General features: G+C 37.9%; 3 protein-coding genes across 5 annotated transcripts; all 3 read left to right on the forward strand.

Moving 5' to 3' along the window:
* The first annotated feature begins 339 nt into the window (after positions 1 to 339).
* LOC131666390 (odorant receptor 49b-like) lies at positions 340 to 2828 on the forward strand. The gene is made up of 7 exons (XM_058939027.1): positions 340 to 586; positions 709 to 1013; positions 1224 to 1487; positions 1552 to 1651; positions 1728 to 1823; positions 1906 to 2067; positions 2128 to 2828. Exons 1-7 carry the CDS (start codon positions 389 to 391, stop codon positions 2179 to 2181), a joined length of 1179 nt encoding a protein of 392 aa, XP_058795010.1. The 5' UTR covers positions 340 to 388; the 3' UTR covers positions 2182 to 2828.
* A 7798-nt stretch (positions 2829 to 10626) lies between these two features.
* On the forward strand, positions 10627 to 15807 carry LOC131666323 (hepatocyte growth factor-regulated tyrosine kinase substrate). Of its 3 annotated transcripts, none has more exons than XM_058938893.1 (12): positions 10627 to 10762; positions 10846 to 10930; positions 11291 to 11366; positions 11444 to 11635; positions 11707 to 11981; positions 12054 to 12138; positions 12208 to 12384; positions 12454 to 12812; positions 12887 to 13200; positions 13278 to 13594; positions 13756 to 14062; positions 15094 to 15807. In XM_058938893.1, exons 1-12 carry the CDS (start codon positions 10720 to 10722, stop codon positions 15549 to 15551), a joined length of 2688 nt encoding a protein of 895 aa, XP_058794876.1. In that variant the 5' UTR covers positions 10627 to 10719; the 3' UTR covers positions 15552 to 15807. The 3 variants fall into 3 exon arrangements, with proteins under 3 accessions (XP_058794876.1, XP_058794878.1, XP_058794877.1); XM_058938895.1 differs by having other exon boundaries at positions 13278 to 13582; XM_058938894.1 differs by having other exon boundaries at positions 12054 to 12132.
* A 682-nt stretch (positions 15808 to 16489) lies between these two features.
* On the forward strand, positions 16490 to 18442 carry LOC131666411 (partitioning defective 6 homolog gamma-like). The gene is made up of 6 exons (XM_058939063.1): positions 16490 to 16557; positions 17112 to 17191; positions 17257 to 17494; positions 17688 to 17806; positions 17874 to 18143; positions 18204 to 18442. Exons 2-6 carry the CDS (start codon positions 17141 to 17143, stop codon positions 18435 to 18437), a joined length of 912 nt encoding a protein of 303 aa, XP_058795046.1. The 5' UTR covers positions 16490 to 16557; positions 17112 to 17140; the 3' UTR covers positions 18438 to 18442.
* Positions 18443 to 19776: the final 1334 nt, after the last annotated feature.

Consider the following 19776-nt stretch of genomic DNA (forward strand, 5'->3'; position numbering starts at 1 on the left):
TAATGTAAATATAAATAAATAGACAAGGAAAAGTGATTGTTCAACACTTGTACACTTCAAAATGGAACGTGTCGTTGTAGTTAGTATGTTAGAAGTGAATGTATCAACTGAGGCAGAACAACTGGCGGAGAAAGTCGATGCCAAGGGTATAGCTGCTTAAAGATTGATAAACCAGTTGAAAATTGATGAGCGCCTCGTCGTCAAAAAAAGAAACATGCGGGGCTGCTTGGCACTCGCGCGGTATATTCCAAGCCTTTATTCTGGCGTCGCGGAAAACCAGCTGAAAGTTGCAGCGCGCGCGCGCTGAATTTTTAAATGGCGCTCGTTTGCTGGCCCCAAGTCTGAAAGCAGTTGCGAACGAGTGGCATCGAACGAGCGATTCGCGAATATGCAGAAAACGGAATTGAGCTTCGACGAGATTTCATCGTCGCATCTGTATTTCCTGAGGCTCATTGGTGCAATTCCGCTAGATGGAAAACCGTTGGATTACTACGTTACGAAGCTGTTGCACTTCTACTTTCACGTGATAAGTTTACTTTACAATGGCATGTGGACGGGCTATGGCATAAGGATGACCGCGCGAAAGGTACAGTGATGTTCGATATATATGAGCTTTTGGACAATGAACAATGCTTTCCTATTTGGAAAAAGCGCGACGTGCGCATGTACTCGCTCGCTATAACAAACAAATATTTTCTTACGATTAAGCAATTCGAGGTGGACTTCCTGAGCGAATTCATGGTCGTACAATCAGTATATTTCCGTTTCCTCGTCATTTCGCTAAGTCGAGAGAAGCTCACTAAACTCGTGGATTTATGCAGAAAGTTGTGGACATTCGTGCTTGAGGGTGAAAGCCAAGTGGTGAGAAGCTTCGAGCGAAAGGCCTATTACTTCAGGACTTTCATGCTCGTCAACTCGCTAGCCGTTGTCATCAGTTTCATTATTACCGCCTTCTTCATTAAAATCCCGGGACCAAGCGTCAATGACACGGATAGAAGGGTGCTACCGTTCAGGTGAGATAACATTTCTAAAGATTTTTCAAACGTCAATGTAATGTCGTCTCGATTGCTTCCTTGTCATAATGGTTGTCACACGAGTGACCAGATTTTGATAAAACGATGAAAAGCGCTTTCGACAAAGTTAGAAATGCGCGATGGAAGGCAAACTTTTCATCGGCATCGTCTTGGAAGGTATTGCTTAATTCATCGATGAGGATATTGCAGATTCTTTGTGGAAGTCCACGAAGGTCCCATGTTTATCTTATCATGGTTACTGCAGTGCGTCGTCACATGCTCCATTGCATTTGAAATAGCAAGTATCGAAACGGTTGGCCTTTACCTGATGATGATGTCCTGCGGTTATTTGCGACTCATACAAAACAGACTTCTGAATATGAAGAGCAGGGCTCAGAGTTCGCTTAAGGAAAAAATATCGGAGGACGATCGCGGTGTGTTGCGTTGCGCTCAATTTCACCAACAAATTATGCTGTAAGTCGGCTCTTTATGCCAATTCATAAATCGAAAGACCGTTGTATTTTCATCTCTGTCATAGATTTTGCGAAGGCATAGAGAATATCACTGACAAATTATTTTTCTTCGCGGTTTTCACGACCATTTATAACATGTCGATAACTGGTCTCAAAATTCTAGAGGTAGTATTGAATCTTATTTTATAAAATAAACTATGAAATTACATTGATAAATGGTTAAATTTGTTTTTCAAAATAGAATGACGAAAATATAGTGAAATTCGTAATGATATTCTTATTGAACCTCTTTCAATTTTTTACCGTACAATGGGGCCCTGAATACCTTCTGATTGAAGTAAGAAGTTCCGAATGCTTACGTAAATTGGCTATGGTAACTCGAATGATAGTGATTTTTTAAATCTTGTTTTTCGTTATAGAGCGAGGAAATAGGAAATGCCGCGTACTTTGCCAGTTTGCAGCAGTCAAGTAATGTAATGAAGAATAATAAAATGTTGATATTAATGATGATGCGAGCACAGCGACCGTTTCAACTCACTGCCGGTGGTTACATCAATCTATCGATTGAAACTTTTGGGAATGTAAGCATTTCTCATTTCTTATTAAACTTCATTAATTAAGTCACCTCTTGATATTTTCAGATGGTTAGAAGTGCCTTTTCATTTTTTGCTTTACTGCGGAACATGAAGTCATAATTAATCAAATTTAATTATCAAATAATTCGACTGAAATATGATTGTGCAAACCTAATAATATCATCAATTATCCAATCGCAATCGACAATCGCGACTGCGCAAAGTTGATTGATTATATACTGGACTACATTCAAAAATCAACGTTTTGATAGATCTCAAATCAAAACACATATGCACAAGCAGATATTTTTAAATTATAGATATAAAAACACACAGAAATACAAGCATTTCTCTTATTTTTAAATGTATTTCTTTATCACTCACACAGGTACTAACGAAAATGGTTTAGGTTTATACAACAAATATGGGGTTAACTAGTCCCAATAATTCACGCAAATACAAGCGTCAATTGAAATAAATGTCAATCTTTCGTGAAAAATAGAGCTCATTGGTGTGATAAATCTAACTAGATTTAAATTATTTATGCGTCAGTAACGTAAAAGCGCGATAATGCTAGGGGAGTGTGTTTGTAGCGTGGAATAGTATATAAGAACTGAAGCAGCGAACGAAGTTCGTAGCCACCGAAGCTCTTATATATCCCGCGATGCAAATATCCTTCTCTAACATTGAATAGCACTTTGTTACATTATTGACGGTTAAAAAATTTTTCACTCCTGGTAAAAGCCGTACGAGGGTTCTTGCGCGCAGGTGACACTCAATTGGTATAAACAGGCTGCGTACGACGCAAGTATTTACAGATTTTTCAATTGTTTATCCTTCAAATCTTTTTCAGTACAAAATTTCGCTTTCGACGATAGTTTACTTTACAATAAAATAACATTTTGTTTCTTCATTCTTTATTAAACTTTTGAAATATTAAAAATTACAATGTCAGAGAAATATAATATATTTTGTCAAATGGTTACGAAAGATCTTTCAATATCATGCACGATTGTAAACAAACTTATACGCAGCACGAAATAATGCAAAGTATTAGCCAGTGTGCGTTCTCTGCATGGAAAAACCCAAATACGGCCGCCTGAAGTGAAAATGTTATTACATCTATAGTAGCATAAATATTGACTTTAGATGGTATTCTTCAATTCAAGATTTAACTCTAATCTTAAAATCTTTAGTACGAAAAATGACAAGAATTGAATATTATTTATTTAGATACAAATTAATTCATGATTTCGAATGAATAAATTATTACTAGATTAAAATCATTTTATAATATCACTTTCTTTGTCGAATATATTCTTATGGAAATATTCAATCGATTTTACTGACAGAACATGGATTCTACAATGCATTTTCAATTTCTTTCCGAGAAAACGATTAATCTAACTGAGTTTCATTTCAAATGATTAACTAAAATATATTTAATTGTAAGTTATAGTTAACACTACCAGGGAGAAATAGGTCTGATGGTTTCCATCGTTACATAATAAAGACTGATTCTCAATTTATCTTTTTCCTCTTATAAATCCTCTTATTCTCCTCTTATTCCTCCTCTTATAAAAAAGAAATAGGTATAAAAGTGAAGGCAATTTATTCGTGATTTGATTAGCCGGAGAATGATACTCTTTGATCAGCTCTTATGTGATAGTATATACATGTCGTATATGCACATCAAAGATTACTGCAAAAGTGTATCTTACAGCTGGCATAAATTTAATATTAATTGATTGATGTGTCATACTAATGCTTGCTATACGAATAAATTTAGCTTCGAATAAACGAAGTACGTAACAAAATATATAAACCGCAGATAATCATAATAAAATATTGTACAATGATTTTGGCTTCATTCAGTCACGTAAAATATTAAACATTTTTTTTTTGAAAGAAGCATTAATTACAAATATGAATATCTAGGATGTACGTTATTTATGCTATATCGTAGATTTTTTATTTAACTTTTTGCTGTATCGTGATAATTCGATATCTTCGCTATCTATACTATATTCCATTAGGATTATATGTTTATAATAAATTATTTGATAGTTAACATAATACGTCCGCAGAATGAGGGTATTATAATTAGTTGATTGATTAAATACAATGGTAAATTCTTATCGAATGTTAACATATTAAGAATATACAAATATACTAAATAATCCGCAGCTGATCTTTGATTATCCGTATGATCGTATGTACGATGAATTGCTGCGTGCAGTTGCTTCAAAAATACTACTTTCACATTGTCGGACTCGAAATTTGTTCTAGAACAAATACGGATATTTTGAAAGAAGTTGGCGCCTCCCTTGTTTGAAGAAAACACACAAGGTATATGATAGCCGAAAACATAAGTGTCGGCCGGCGTCGCGCTACAGGAAACTGTAAAAACTCGAGAAAATACGGGAAAATCGAGAATTGCTAAGACATGGCTTCAAGATTAAATGAGTGCCACATATGTAGGAGACAAAAAAAACCGAGGGTAAAACCCTAGTGCTTGGCACAGAAAGGATAGGCGCATTATCCTGAGGCACTCATTGGCCGTAACGACAAGAGTAAGCAGTAGTGCAACGTGCAATCGTAACAGTGGAAAACATTGAAAGCACCGAGGCTCTTCGAAAATAAGTATGTATACGCAATTGAAACGATTCACGAACCGAGAGAGGGACATAAACGAAGTTATAATTAGCCTTTAGCAGCGATAAATTATAAGTATATCAAAAGGGTCGGCTGTATAATAGCGCGAGCCTAAAAATAAATCTGTCGAGCGATAATGCGAAGCGCGGAGGGAAACTTTGCGCGCGACGGAAAACTTTTGTGCCGCGTTCGACGTACGGACGCACAAATAAATCAGGCGCGAGTAACGAGCTGCAATCGAGTGTCCGAGCAAAGTTTCACCGCGTAAACGCGATAAAGAGAAGTCCGCTGACGGGTCGCCTATACACACCGGCAGAGGAATCGCCCGACACATAAAAATCAATCGACCCTACTTACGCGCACCCTTAAACCTTGATTGGGATTGGCATCGTGGATTTACACTGCTGGAAGTACCGCTCGATTAGCACGTGTCTATCAGACCCGTCATCGACATACCTACCAATGAATTTTTTCTTGTAATGCTGTACAATAAAGCTGCTAATTTGAAAGGTCCTTTTAGCTTTAGTTAACTGAGTTTCTATACGTGATACTTGAAATCTAATAGTTCGTTGAAATTTATGCCTCGTATTTCACTTCATTCAACTGTGTCCTACGAGTTGAATTCTGCAACAAAGACATATTTACAATCTTGTCAAATTAAAAAATCGGAAAAAATCGAATCTAACATAAATTTCTAACTATCCATTTTTTTATATCACAGTAATGTTAAGATAGCGACACGTATAACATATACTTATGATATATACACGTAATTAAGACAATAAAAAAAGCCTACTAGTGTTAAAATAATTTGTACGTGACCTCGTTCATGCAATAAAGAATAAACGTTTTTCTACTTTTCATTCTCACGAATTCCTTTATTTTGTAGATTACTCAATTCTTACCAACTTCGCATTAACTGTACAATTTTTACTTTTACACGAAGCAGAAATTATATATGTGTGTGTATAACTACCTTTACGTAGAATCACTATATTCATAAAAGTAAATCGAAAATAGTCAAAATTGCATTGAACGCTCACATGATCCATGTTGACATGCAGAATGCGAGGAGGCTAGCAAAAAAAAAAAAGAATCGCTCTAAAAAACTTCTGCCGTAATCCGAGACTTTTAAGTCTCGATAAACAACTCCTTCCCTGTGAAAATATACTATTATGAATTCGCCGCGTACGACAGTTCAACATTTTTTTTGAGAGAGTGGTTTTTCATGCTCGATTTTTCGATTTTCTGATTTTCCAAGGGTACGTTTGTATAGCACGCCGATATTCAGGGGGGTTGCACGGAAAGTGTTTTTTTCGATAAATGACTCCTTCCCTGTGAAAATATACTATTATGAATTCGCCGCATACGACAATTCAACATTTTTTTCGAGATATCGCTCTAGAACCATGCGCATTCGATTCAGCGCGCGAAATTATCCCCAGTAAGAACTTTTTCCAGAGTTTTTCGGCGAGATATTCGACTTTGAGTTGACGCTCCTCACGAGCCCTATAAGAAATATATGGGCGCGGAATTTGGCGAACAAGCAAGGTCGCCGAAAATCGCGTCTATAGGCTTTACTAGGGGTAACATTACAGCTTGGCTTACAGTTTACACAGAAAATATCTAATCGACTCCCCGCTGTGTCCATGCGGCGAAGATAACGAAGATCTTAGTCATATTTTCTGGTTATACGAGCGGTTTATTGATCAAGGTAAAACATTATTATTTAAACTTTCTAAAATGAAATTATATCTCCCCTTCATAATCTCACAATGCCTCGCTCCAACCCTAATCCATCTGTTATAGAAATTCTGTGTAATTTTCTCAAAAAAGTAAATATGTTCATATGACATATCATTACGTCTAACTTAATCTAATTTATGCTCTTATAAACACTTTTTCTAGCTCTTGCTTCAACTTTCAACGACTACTTTTATTTATGACTCCTGACATCTTCTTCTGCATCTTTACCTTTTGAATTTTTCGTCAACTCGCATTCTCAGCGCGCAAGCGCTAACGTTAGTTGACCCTATGGGAAACGCTATCATAACTACCGTAGCCAACCAATACATAGGACTGTGAAGGTAGCCCCCTCGGTTGTAAGGGAAATTGTTGAAATAATTTTGACAACGATATTAATTTTCCTAATTATCCCTGATATCTGTGATAATTTCCTATTTTCGATTCGTCAATGGAAAATGCGTGAAAATCACGATACCCGTCAAACATGGGCGTTGCAATGCTTCATATACGGCCCTGGCTGGAAATAAAATGCTGAAATATGAACTGACACCGTTTTCCCGCCACTCGCGACACGAAAATTATTAATAATTTTAATTTGAAAATTGTGCAATGAAAAGGAAATGCAATTTGAGAGGCTGTCGAGGGAAATTAAAACCTTAATTTTGAGCTATCAAATATAAAAATTCAACAATAATTATTAGAGTAAACGAATCTGTTCATGTACCGAGGAAAATCATGATTTTCACGCATTTTCCGTTGACAAATCGAAAATGGGAAATTATCACCGATATCAGGAACAATTTGGACAATTAATACCGTTGTCAAAATTATTTCAACACAATTTCCCTTACAATCGAGGGGGCTACCTTCACAGTCCTCCACTACATGTAGAATAGAATAGGACGAAAACAATTGAAAATCTGCTAATGGTGTAACGAATCGGATATGAGTGTCCGTCACCAATCCAAGAAAAAAGAAATCGGTGGAATGCAAAGTGCATGTATAAACATCTCTCACCGTATATAGTATAAGATTATTCTTCAACGTACATATATAATATAATAAGATACATTTAACAATGTTAAAATTGGGGACTTTCAATGATTTTAACAATCTTTTAGGTATTTATTTGATTCTTATAATCTTTTGAATAAATGCTTATCTTGAGTTCGTAATCTGTCGATTTGGTTATTCTGCATTTTAGATAAGGCTACTAATCCTATGCAATTAGAGCCCGACAGTGAATCGGTTAAAAAAATATGCTATTCAGTTGATAAAGGCATAGTAGAGTGAGTAATTAATCTATTATTAATAAATAATTATCAAAGTAACAAAGTATTTTTAATTAATTATTTTATATTTCAAAATTTTAAATATTACTTGTTTAATAAAGTTTGTCAAATTTGATAAAAAACAAATTCATTCAAAATGTAATTAAATAAATAATATTTATAGGTCCTCCTATGCTGTTCAGGCTCTCTATGGCAAGATGACAGATGATAATCCACATACAGTATTCTTTGCGTTGAAAGTAAATTTGCTAAAAATTATCATCAAAATGATTTAGTTTTAACTTGTTATATTAATTTTTTTATGTGTCTAGGTATTAGAAAAAATTTTCTACAATTGTGGCAACTTGGCCCACAGAGTTATTTGTACTGATGATTTCATGTGTCTTCTGAGAGATATTGTTGAGACTACCGAACAAAGAATAATAAGAGATAAAATTTTAGAGTTAATTCAAATGTGGGCTGTCACTTTCAAACATTTACCTCAATACTCTGCCCCTCAAGTAAAATATCTTCATAGAATTATTATTTACTTGTTTGATTTGCTAAATTAAAAATTTTTTTTCTTGTCAAGAAATTATTCAGGAATTTACAAGCTGCTGGATATGTATTCCCTAATTTTGAAAAAGATGCAGACTTAAATTCTCAAAAAAAGCAATGTGTATGTATGTGTAATTTAAATATTTTCAAATATATAATGCAGTTTTATTATAGATTTATTATTATTAATAAGGCCAATAATGCTAATATCAACTTTAAGCGTGATATGAGTAGTAATTTAGTCAGTCAAGGAGTATTCAAACAAAATTCTAACAAAGACTCAAAGATTGATGTTGATATTGATATGAAGAATAGAGAGGACTACTTTATAAAAAATTTAAGGGAAATTCAGGAAGAAAAGAAGAAACAGTTTAAACTACATCAGAAGTCTCTTGGCTTATCAACTTCTGATGAAGAAGATAATGGCAACATTTCAAACCAGTTAATATATATTATAATATATTCACCTTTGCTTCGTTTTATTCACAATTTTAACTAATACTTTCTTCTTATAAACTAGACAAGAATCTCAATTTATACATGAAGAGAAGTTTACAGAGTCTCATAGATTGATTGCTGATCTAAGAAAAGTCAGAGAAAGTAGGCTTACAATTCAAAAAGAATTGCAAGAGTACAAAAATTTAAAAAAAGAGATGTTTAAACGAAAGGTTAGTTGAAAAAAATTTCATGGCAAATTCTAAATAATTTTGAAAATTTTGAATTTTGTAGCAACCTATTAAAAATGATGAAATTCTGCAGTTAAGAAATCCTGACAACTGTGCAACATGCAAACAGTAGTTACACAAGTAGATTTGGCATATATATCTAAATATTAACTACTATTTGTACACTATTATTATTATAAATTTTAGGTATGAAAAAAAATGTAACCATAATGAAAATATTTTTGAAAGAAGCTCTCCTGGATTGCATCCAGATTTGCAAAAAGTCAAAGAAAGTAGAGAAATTCTCAAAAATAGTTTTAAAGAAGTTAAAAAGCAGAAAAAACAAGATTTCTACAGTAAAAAATTAACAGACTCGTAAGTTTTTACACTAAATCTAGCTGCAAAAGAAACATTTTAAAAATATGTTTAATTTGTTTTATATAAATACAGGATTGAAAGCAACAGTTCTAAAAATTATAGAAACGAGGTAAATTCTACAGATAAGGCTATATTTTAATTGTTTTATGATTTTGTTTATAACTCTAATTCTTATTTCAGAATTAATGTGAAACTGAAGAGGAGCAACTTCAAAGAGCTTTAAAACTTAGTGAAATTTATAGTCTCGCGTATGTAAGTTACGTATTCAATGATCTCTTAAATTTTAAACTATGTAAATTCAGCAACATTTACTATTTATTATATTTTATTGATTTTTAATACAGAATCAAGAGCATCCAAGTATAAAATTAGAAGAGTGGGAAGAACAAAAAGAATTGGAAAAAGGCCTTCAGTTAAGTCGTATTAAAACAAAACCAGATGTATCATCGGTAAATTTTTTTAATACAATTTGATTCAATAGTGCATATATTTAATTCTACTAAAATGTTAATTTATTAAAATCAATACTTTCTGTACAGGAAGATGAGGAACTTCAGCGTGTAAAAAATATAAGTTTTTTTGAAGTAGAAAAACAAAAGTTTTCAGTAAATATCAGTTTTATAAAATAATAATTCATGAGATCTTAATTCAATTTCTACATGTATTTAATTTCAGGCTTTTTCAAAATTAGATGATGATGATGCTGATGATGTTGCTCTTAACTCCATAGCTAAATTAAGCTTAAATGATTCTTACAAAAAATAACTAAGTTTGGTAGGTAAATTATTATTTACTATGGTTAAAATACTATTAGTGAATTAATATTGATTAAACTTTATACAGACTATACTGTTGTAGAGCCATATGTAATATGTCTAATCGAGACAAAGCTTTAAAAATATTTCAAGTCATATAACCACAGGTAAATTGTATACTGTGCAAGTATGCCTAATATGTAGAGTTTTCTATACTTCTATAACATTTTAATGTATTGTATTTATCAAACTGTTCTATTTTGCTTTAATATCTTTTTATAAAAGTGTTGTATGTTTATAATTAATAACATTAAAAATGACAAATAAATAGTAGTTTACATATTTATAAAAAAATGGGTATTTTAATTTTAGTTATATGAATACAAATTAATTAAAATACATAATCACAATCTCAATACTTTTAAATTTCGCGCCAAAATTAAAGAAAACTCAATCGATAAATTAAATATCTGTTTTATCGTGACGCTAGTTGTCATAGTCATTATATATCCATATGATTGTGTTTATTGTGTTTGTGACGTGGGCTAGTGAATCATTCGGAGACAGCAGCGAATCGTAATTTCTTAAAAATTTATTGTTTTGCATTCGATCAAGTTACCTTTCACAAAAATGCCTTTAATCGGCTTAAGCAGTAATTTTAATAAGTTGCTCGGTCAGTATAGCATCTTTTTTGTTATTAAGAAAACGTAACCATTGTATCTGACATTTCAACGTTTTCTGTTTCTTTAATTACAGAAAAAGCAACGAGCAACTTGATGCTTGACCCTGACTGGCCAACAATTCTGAGTATTTGTGATTTAATTAGACAAGGAGATGTTTCGTAAGTATATTTAATCGTTGTCAATCGTTATAACCTGAAAAAGGCTTTATTGTTTTCAATTTTGAAGAATATTTGCAACGACGTAACGTTTTTGTTATACTTGCTTTGACTTTGAGTTCTCATTAAATTCACACCTAACTGAATTATTATGCAACTTTAAAGCAACTGGCATTTAATCATCTTATTACTAATTTTTAAGTATAATATACATACATTTATCAAACGATTGCACGTCAGTGTAAAAATCATGATAAACTTTTATTATACATTGTGCATACATGCAATGGAAAACTAATATTGTGGAGCTGCTGTTGTTCCTTCTTTCTGATTAAGTAAGGATTCATTTTTTTTGTTTTATAGACCAAAAAATGCTCTTGCTGCTATAAACAAAAAGATAACTTCTGAAAATCCACATACAGCTAGTTTTGGATTATTGGTAATTATTATTCACATGATATTTATTACAATATTTAATATTGAATGTATTACTGTAGTAATTCATTATGATCACAGGTTTTAGAATCTTGTGTGAAAAATTGTGGTACTCTGATTCAGAATGAAGTCTGCACAAAGCAGTATATGGAACAGCTGAAAGAGATAGCTAAAACAACACAGCACTTAGAACCTGTAAGGAATAAAATATTAGAGTTAATTCAAGCTTGGGCCTATGCTTTCAGAGAAAATCCAAAGTACAGAGCTGTTCATGTATGTTTCTTTTCTATGGCTATGCCAAAATATGATAAAATGTGTCACTATATCGAGTTGAATGTTTGCAGGATACAATGAGAATAATGAAAGCTGAAAATTTTATGTTCCCTGACTTGCAATACAGTGATGCTATGTTTTCTGCTGACATAGCTCCTGAATGGGTGGATGGTGATAAATGTCACCGTTGTAGGGAGAATTTTACTACATTCCTTCGTAAGCATCATTGCAGAGCTTGTGGACAAGTGTTTTGCAATCAATGTGCTGGTAAATTTTCCGTATTACCCAAGTATGGCATTGAAAAGGAAGTTCGTGTGTGCATTACTTGCTATGATCAAGTTAACAAGTAAGTATTCAGTTTGTTATTCTTTCAATTATGTTGTAGATAAAAATTACTAGCTTATGATATTCCTCACAGGCCTATTGTAACAACAACTCCGAAGGACACAGACCTTCCAATTGAATATCTTACTAGTTCGCTAGCTCAACAACAACAGGTGAATGTTAGACAAATATTATATGAATTATTTTTAATTTATTATGAATATTTTTTACAATGATTTGATTGGCAGGTTCCACCAAGAAAAACTGATGAAGAACTGAGAGAGGAAGAAGAATTACAAATTGCCTTGGCATTGAGTCAAAGCGAAGCTGAACATAAAGAAAAAGAAAAGAAGCGTGTTACTAGCGCTATTACGTCTAATTCAACTGCTTTTGCAAAAGTCAACTATTCACCTCCACCTTCTCCAGTAAATTCAATTATTTACATTATAAATTAACTATGAAATTCTTCCTTCAAAAATAACTTGATTTTTTAGAGTCCAAGTCCTAAAATCCAAGAAGAAGAAGAAGAAGAATATGATCCAGATTTAGCTAAGTATTTAGATCGTCAATATTGGGAACAACGCCAATCAGCTTTAGAAGAACAAACCTCAAGGCTAAATGTCACCAGTCCATCAGCTCCAAACATCAGTAGCCCAATGCCGCAGAAAGTCATTGCTATCAAGCAACAGAATGGCGAGATTGATCCTGAGATGAAGAATTTTGTAGATGCTCTGAGATCACAAGTTGAGATTTTTGTCAATAGGATGAAGAGTGATTCGTCGAGAGGACGTTCCATTGCCAATGACAGCTCTGTTCAAACTTTATTTATGAATATTACTGCTTTGCATTCAAAGTAATTACATCAATTTCATGCACTTGTATTTTATTTTACCAAAGTGATTAATATTCTTTTTGTTCTATTTCCAGACTGTTACGTTATATTCAAGACCAAGAAGACAAGAGAGTCTATTATGAAGGATTGCAAGACAAGCTAACCCAAATCAAAGACGCTAGATGTGCCTTAGATGCTTTACGCGAAGAGCATCGCTTAACTTTGCTACAGGAAAAGCAGGAAGCTGACAGAAAGAAGCAGCTTCAAATGGCTCAGAAATTAGAAATCATGCGAAAGGAAAAACGAGAATATCTGCAGTATCAACGTGAACTGGCGCTTAGCAGAATTCAGGAACAGGAAAGAGAAATGCAAATGCGACAGGAGCAACAAAAACAACAATATAAAATGTGTACGTATTGAATACTTCCACATTATTCATAATTAAATATAAAAGATTAATTACTAATAAACGCATTGATTGTATAGCTGGATATTCGTCAGTTGACTTCATGGGTCCGTCAACTCAAGGCTCACCAGTCCGGCAAGTACAATATTCCAATTCCGAAGCAATTTATAGCTCTTTGCCTGCAGCGAATCCTGCAACTGCGTATGCCTATCCACCTGCTACTGGTACATATCAAGTGCCAGCCAATTATATGATTCAGCATCCACATCAACCACAATCGATCGATCCAGCAGCTATACCTGAATCTAAACCACCTGCGGAAGAGAGCCAGAATAAACAGAATCACGAGAGTCTTGGTCGCGTAACTGTATCTGGACCGGGATTAGTAAGCAAAATAGTACTTAAATTTGTGTGTTCTTTGGAGGTAGTTTTTATTTTTTTTTATTTGGTGAATGTATACGTTATGGTATCATCGTATGAATACAATTAAAAAACTACCTTTCAAATCTCGTAAAATAACAAAATGCAAGTTTTAACGAAAAGTCAATTATTCCGCAGCAAATACCTGTCATGGGAGGTCCTCCATCACAATCACCTTTACAAGGTCTACCCACAACAACGTACATTCCTACAACTGGTCAACCAGTGACACACATTCCTACGAATGGCATGGCTGTGACAGGTCATATGATGCCACCAGCACCAGGTCAAATTCCACCGCAAATGATGCCCAGTAGTCAACAAATGATACAGGCACAACAACGCCAACAAATGATGCAGGCTGCACTAGCTAGACAAATGGCTATGGCTGGACAGATACCTGGACAACCTCCTCATTCTATTGGTGCTAATATGCCTATGCCAGGTGAATTGAATTTGTTTTTATCAATGCTTAACTTTTAATATATCAGATGAAAAGATGAGGAATCAAGTACAAGCATGCGTTAGTGTCTTGGATTTGTTTATACTATCTATAAAATCAGCTAATTTCTTGCCCTTTCAATTTGTAAAATGTAAGCATCGAAACGACTCTGGCAGAAAAATGATTGATTTAAAAAAAAATATATACCATTAGCTTCGTCTTAATTTGTACCACTCGAAAATTGCTTTTTTGGAATTTGTACCCCCCCCCCCCCCCCCAAATGTTGAAGAAAACTCATACTCCCCCCAAATTCCAAATCCAAAATTATATTGAAGTTATAAGAGCTGCATTATTAGGAATTAATAGGAATTTTCTGAAATAACCCATTAAAAAATTTTAAGTAAATAGCTTTATGTCTATTTGAACTATTCAAAATTATCTAAATTTTCTTTTCTGTGCTCCCGCAAATTCCAAATCCAAAATTATATTGAAGTTATAAGAGCTGCATTAATAAGAATAGGTTATTTTCTGAAATAACCCATTCCTATTAATACAGCTATCAATACCTATTAATACAGCTGTATTAATTAATGGTTTTTGGCCAGTTTTTTTTAACTCGGAAAAACGAGTTTGGAAACTATTGAAATGATGCAAAAGGCCTTCGGAAGCGAGTGTATGAACAAAACACGAATAAAAGAGTGGTATAAACGGTTCAAGGATGGTCGCACTTCTGTCGATAGTAATTCTTGTTCCGGCCGACTTTCGATGACAAAAACCTCGTAATTATTTACCCTTACCTCGAAACGAAATTTACTCTATATGGATATAGTGACCACAAATTCGATATGAACGACAAAATAATTTCAAATCGTCTATATAAACGTTTCTTATTTTACCTTTATCGTCAGATAAATAAATATTAATAAATTAACATTACTGTTAAAATTAGTTTTCAATGCAGTTTTCTACAAAATGATTAGTAAAATAAATAAAATCTATGTCGAATGAGAATTAGCATAACATTTTTTGTCCAGGTCACGGTCCGATTGTAATGCCATCGAGCAATGGCCCGATGCAAGCACCAATTCAACAAATGCAAGGTTCACCACAACAGGTCGTTAGTCCACAACCACAGATACCAAGTCAACAACAACAAATGCCAGGACCACCGCAACAATTACCCAACCAATCACAACAAATACCAGGAATAGCAGGAGCACACATGGCAGCGATGTCTGGAGTTCGAATACCTCTCACTCAACAAGCTCAGATGTATCATCAACAAATGCAACAACATCAACAACAAATAGCCCAACAGCAGCCAAGTCAACAGCCTCCGCAACAACCGCAGATGCAACAACTACCCGTTCAGCAACAACTACCGCAACAACAGCAGGAGCCAGAACCTCAACCACAAGAACCGATGTCAACTTTAAAGCAAGAAGAAGAGAGAAAGTCTCCGGAAGTTGCTGAATTAATTACTTTTGATTAAGATTCTTCTATTTTTTTCAACGAAAATTTGTTTTGTTTTTATTCGAAATTTACGCATAGACTGCGTTAGTATATTGTATTTCTGTTGAAGTTAAGATACAATGGATATTAGATATTTAAACTTTATAATTATTTTATATTGTATGATCAATCATTTAACGGAGATGATTGTTAAAGAAGCTATTTGAAACATTGCTTATTGTAAAATTCTCAATGTATGTTTTATTAATTATTCCTGTAAAATAAAAGCGCAATATTGAGAGTATATATTCCGAAAATTTTCGTTAATTATCTCTGATATTTTGACAGTGGCTATATTTTATAAATTGTCTGTTGTAAATCAAAGGCACTAGGATCCTACTGTAAAGATGAGTCATCAGTCTGATGCACAGGTAAACGACGCAGCGACCCCTCGTTAAGGAGGGTTTTTACCTGCCATGAATACTGTACTTGGCTGTGTAAGAGAGAGAGGGGGGGCAGAGAAAGTAAGTGAAATATTGGAAGGGAATCAACAGTGCATTTTGCATTTCCGAGGAGACTTGAATGCTGACGAAATGGTGTGTTTGATAAATATTGATAAACTTTATTGTTTGATAAAAAACAAATTAAATCATAAATGAAATGTCTTTTCGTTGTTTATAAAAAATTGCACAAAATCGTAAATATAGTTTTAGTTGTCAATGGAAATTCTCGGCAGTAACATAATGATAAATAAGAAAACAAATAGAAGAGGAGTAAAGCGATCAAGGTACAAAAGCAGGGACGAGTGAGTATCGGAAAACACAAAAGTCCGAAGCATTTGATTTTTATATAGAATGCCGACAGGCAGAAAGTATATAACGGTGCTTAGCGCTGAAAGAGGGGGAGGAGGGCACTGAATGGAAAGAGGGGCTGCTTTTGAATGGGAACACGCTACCAGTGCGAAGACGGAGACGAGAGTGGAAGCACGCGCTGGAACTTCCGTATTTTGGCTTGTAAACAGCGTGAGAAAGCTACTCAGCGTACAGGTAAGTCCCGTGTTTTCAATTTTTCAACTTGTTTTTTTTCCAGCAAGCGTTTATTCGATGAGTTTTGAAAACTTATTCTTAACGACGCGTCCGGATTAATTCAAATTCTTATTATTATTTCAAAAGACGTTTACTTGTACACTTTAGCAGTGTTCGCAATGTCGAAGAAAGAATACAAATGGGTCTTGCAAAGTTTACCGGCCGAACAGTGCAAATGCGTTAAAAAAGGGCTTAGTAGGTCGCGTCTCGGAAACTAAAAATAACCGGTGGTTTTGACTCTCGGGGCCTCTCTCCTGCTAAACCACCTAGCTGCACCTGTGCTCTTCCTCCGCTTGGCTCTTAAAGAGAAGTAGAAAAAAGGGTGAAATAAACGTCGACGTCGGCAGACCAGATCGACCTCGATGCCATTACGTTTGGACAAGATAGTGGGCTCTTAAACGGAGCGATCGTCGCGGTCGCCGCTGTCTCTCGGACGGACGTTGCAGAGAGCGATTCTCGTGGGAAGGAAACGAGCGAGGAAAGTCGCTGGTTCAGACTCGAATTTTGTTTTGCAGGCCGAGCGCGGACTCGCGGACGGAACAAGATGACCAAACCTCGGGTCAACGACAGCGACATCGTGTCTGTGAAGAGCAAGGTAAGTCTGTTTTGCCAGGTCGGGACACGGGACGTAAGTTGCTCAATCGAACGCGCTGCTTGCAGTTCGAAGCCGACATAATACGCTTCTCGATCAGCATGGGCGCCGACGCCAGTCCCATCAGCTTCGAGGAGTTCCGGAAGTCGCTGGCGGAGAAGCACGGCATCGGCGAGCACACGAAGTTCATCATTTGCTACAGCGATCCGATCGACAACGACCTCTTACCGATAACCAACGACAACAACCTGGCCAGGGCGATCGCCACGACGAGGCCGCTGCTGAAGGTCTACATTCAACGACAAGGTATACGCGAGCTGCTTTCCCGGTGGGGGGCGATCTCTCTTCCAGAGTCTGCGCGCGCGATTCCGCGGGCGAGAGCTCTCGAAAGCTCGCGTCGCGCACGGGAGGGGCTCCCGGGGATGCTGGCTAGGCCGGCTTGTGGGACACGTGCACTCGCGCGTCGGTGCTGTATCGTACATTCTGATTGCATGCCAAGACGACGCGAGCCAGGCCGGCGGCGCGAGCAAGCCGAGGACCTTGATGTCGAGCATCTGGACGAACGCAGCAGCCAAGGCCAAGCCCTTGGTCATATCCGAGCCCCGGAATTTCCGACAGGTAGGTGGATCGTTGGGCGTGCGCGTGCCGCCGAGCCGACTACACTGTCGACGTACTTCTACCGCAGGTGTCGGCGATCATCGACGTGGACATCCTGCCGGCGACCAGCCGTCGAGTGAGAATCTTGAAGCACAGCATGGACAAGCCGCTGGGCTTCTACGTGAAGAATGGCGATAGTTACCGGTTGCACGCGAATCGCGGCATCGAGAAAGTGCAGGGAGTGTTCATCAGCCGAGTGGTGCCGGGAGGCTTGGCCGAAGCAACGGGTTTGCTGGCCGTCGACGACGAGGTGCTGGAAGTCAACGGCATCGACGTCGTGGACAGAACGTTGGATCAGGTACGTGACCGCGCGACTCCTCGACCGCCGGGCCAATTGCAAGCGAGGCGCGTTTCGCAGGTGACGGACATGATGGTGGCCAATTCGTCCAACCTGGTGATCACGGTGAAGCCGGCGATATCCGACCGCCAGTCGCAGTGGCGCTCCAGTCGAGTGTCGTCGGGTAGCCAAAAGAGCGCGGCCACAAGGAGCAGCGAGGAGGACACCGACGAGATAGTTGACTTGACCGTGATACACCAATGCGACCACGTCGCCACCCACTACAACGAATTCGAGGAAGTTACGCACCTATGAGCGTAGGACTCTGCTCTGACGAGCGCAACTGTGCGCGATCGTCGTTGTTGTAAATAGTGCTGACTTTTTTTTCATTGGTGCGCGATGCACCTACGTGTAAATAAACGATAATAAAGACGTGTATAACAAGAGAAGGGAGCCGTTTGAATTGTCGGCGCTGCCGCAACGAAGGGGTAACCGTTCCCACCGATGGTACGCAACAACGAATGGCAAGCTTTCGCAGTCACCAGAGGGCTGTAGTGTGAGGTCTCGAGGTCGAACCCCGGGGCTTTTCAGCTTGCCGCCTACCCCAGCGACATCTTCTCGAAAGATACCGGAAGGGCTCGCATCGCCAAATCGATGGCTCGTTGCCGGCAGAGCGAGCGACGCGTCCAGCCGTGTCGCGGCGGATCTCCGCGGAACCCCCGTCGGCCGACGATAACAGCCAACTCCGGCGAATCATTGATCGTCGCTCGCAGCCAGCCGCCTCGTTTCGCGCGCTTCGAAGTTCCTCGCGCACGCCAAGCTGGGACAGCGCCTCGGGGGGACTGCATCGATTTGCCGCGCGTTCGATCGCGTTCTCGGTCCTCCGGCGCGCCGCACACGCCTCTCCAAGCAGCGGCCACGCGAGGCGACATTTGCAGTCGAGCGAAGGCGAGGGCTGGCGGCTACTTGGAGTGCGCAGGCGCCGCTGATTGGAAATACTGATTGGCGCCCGTTTCCCGAAGTAGCCGCGGTGCCCAGAGCTGCGTTCAGGGGCCAGGAACGACCCCTTGTTCTCCCTGTGGCCATTAGTATGCATCGGACGCGGCGCCGCGCAGCCTTGAAGTATTATCGGTGCAGCTGTTTGGCCCGCGGCGAACCAGCGGTGATTTAGCGTCGAGGCGGGTCGCTGCAGTGCGTAGGAAACGCGCGAGCGCGACTCCGGGACCTTCGATACCCGTAGACAGGAGCGCGAATCAGCCCCGCGGTTCGCGCGCGCGCGCCATCGCAGGAGCCTCGGCTAATGAGTCGCGAATATTAGCGCGCCGGCTAATTACGCGCCCGTCGCGGTGCTCGCGAGCTCGTTAAATTTCGACAACGCGCCCGGCGCCGCCCGCTGGACTCGGCTAATTAGGCGACAGGCGGACGAGCATCCTCGTGTCGTCGAAGTCACCGTGCGAAAGTACAGCGGGACCGCGTCCGTCTCGATTGGGCGCCGTGTTTCAAACGAGCCCACGCTCGGTCAGGCGGCCTGGACAACGAGGCGACGGACAAAGGGGTGCTTCGCGAGACTTACGAGGCCGCCGACAGATCCCGAAATTAATGCCGCTGAGTCGTCGACGGGGACGCGCCAGTTGCGATCCCACTCCCGCCGCGC

This window comes from Phymastichus coffea, unplaced genomic scaffold (genome assembly GCF_024137745.1).
Source record: "Phymastichus coffea isolate CEN01 unplaced genomic scaffold, Cenicafe_Pcof_1.1 PCOF00058, whole genome shotgun sequence".
Classification (NCBI taxonomy): domain Eukaryota; kingdom Metazoa; phylum Arthropoda; class Insecta; order Hymenoptera; family Eulophidae; genus Phymastichus; species Phymastichus coffea.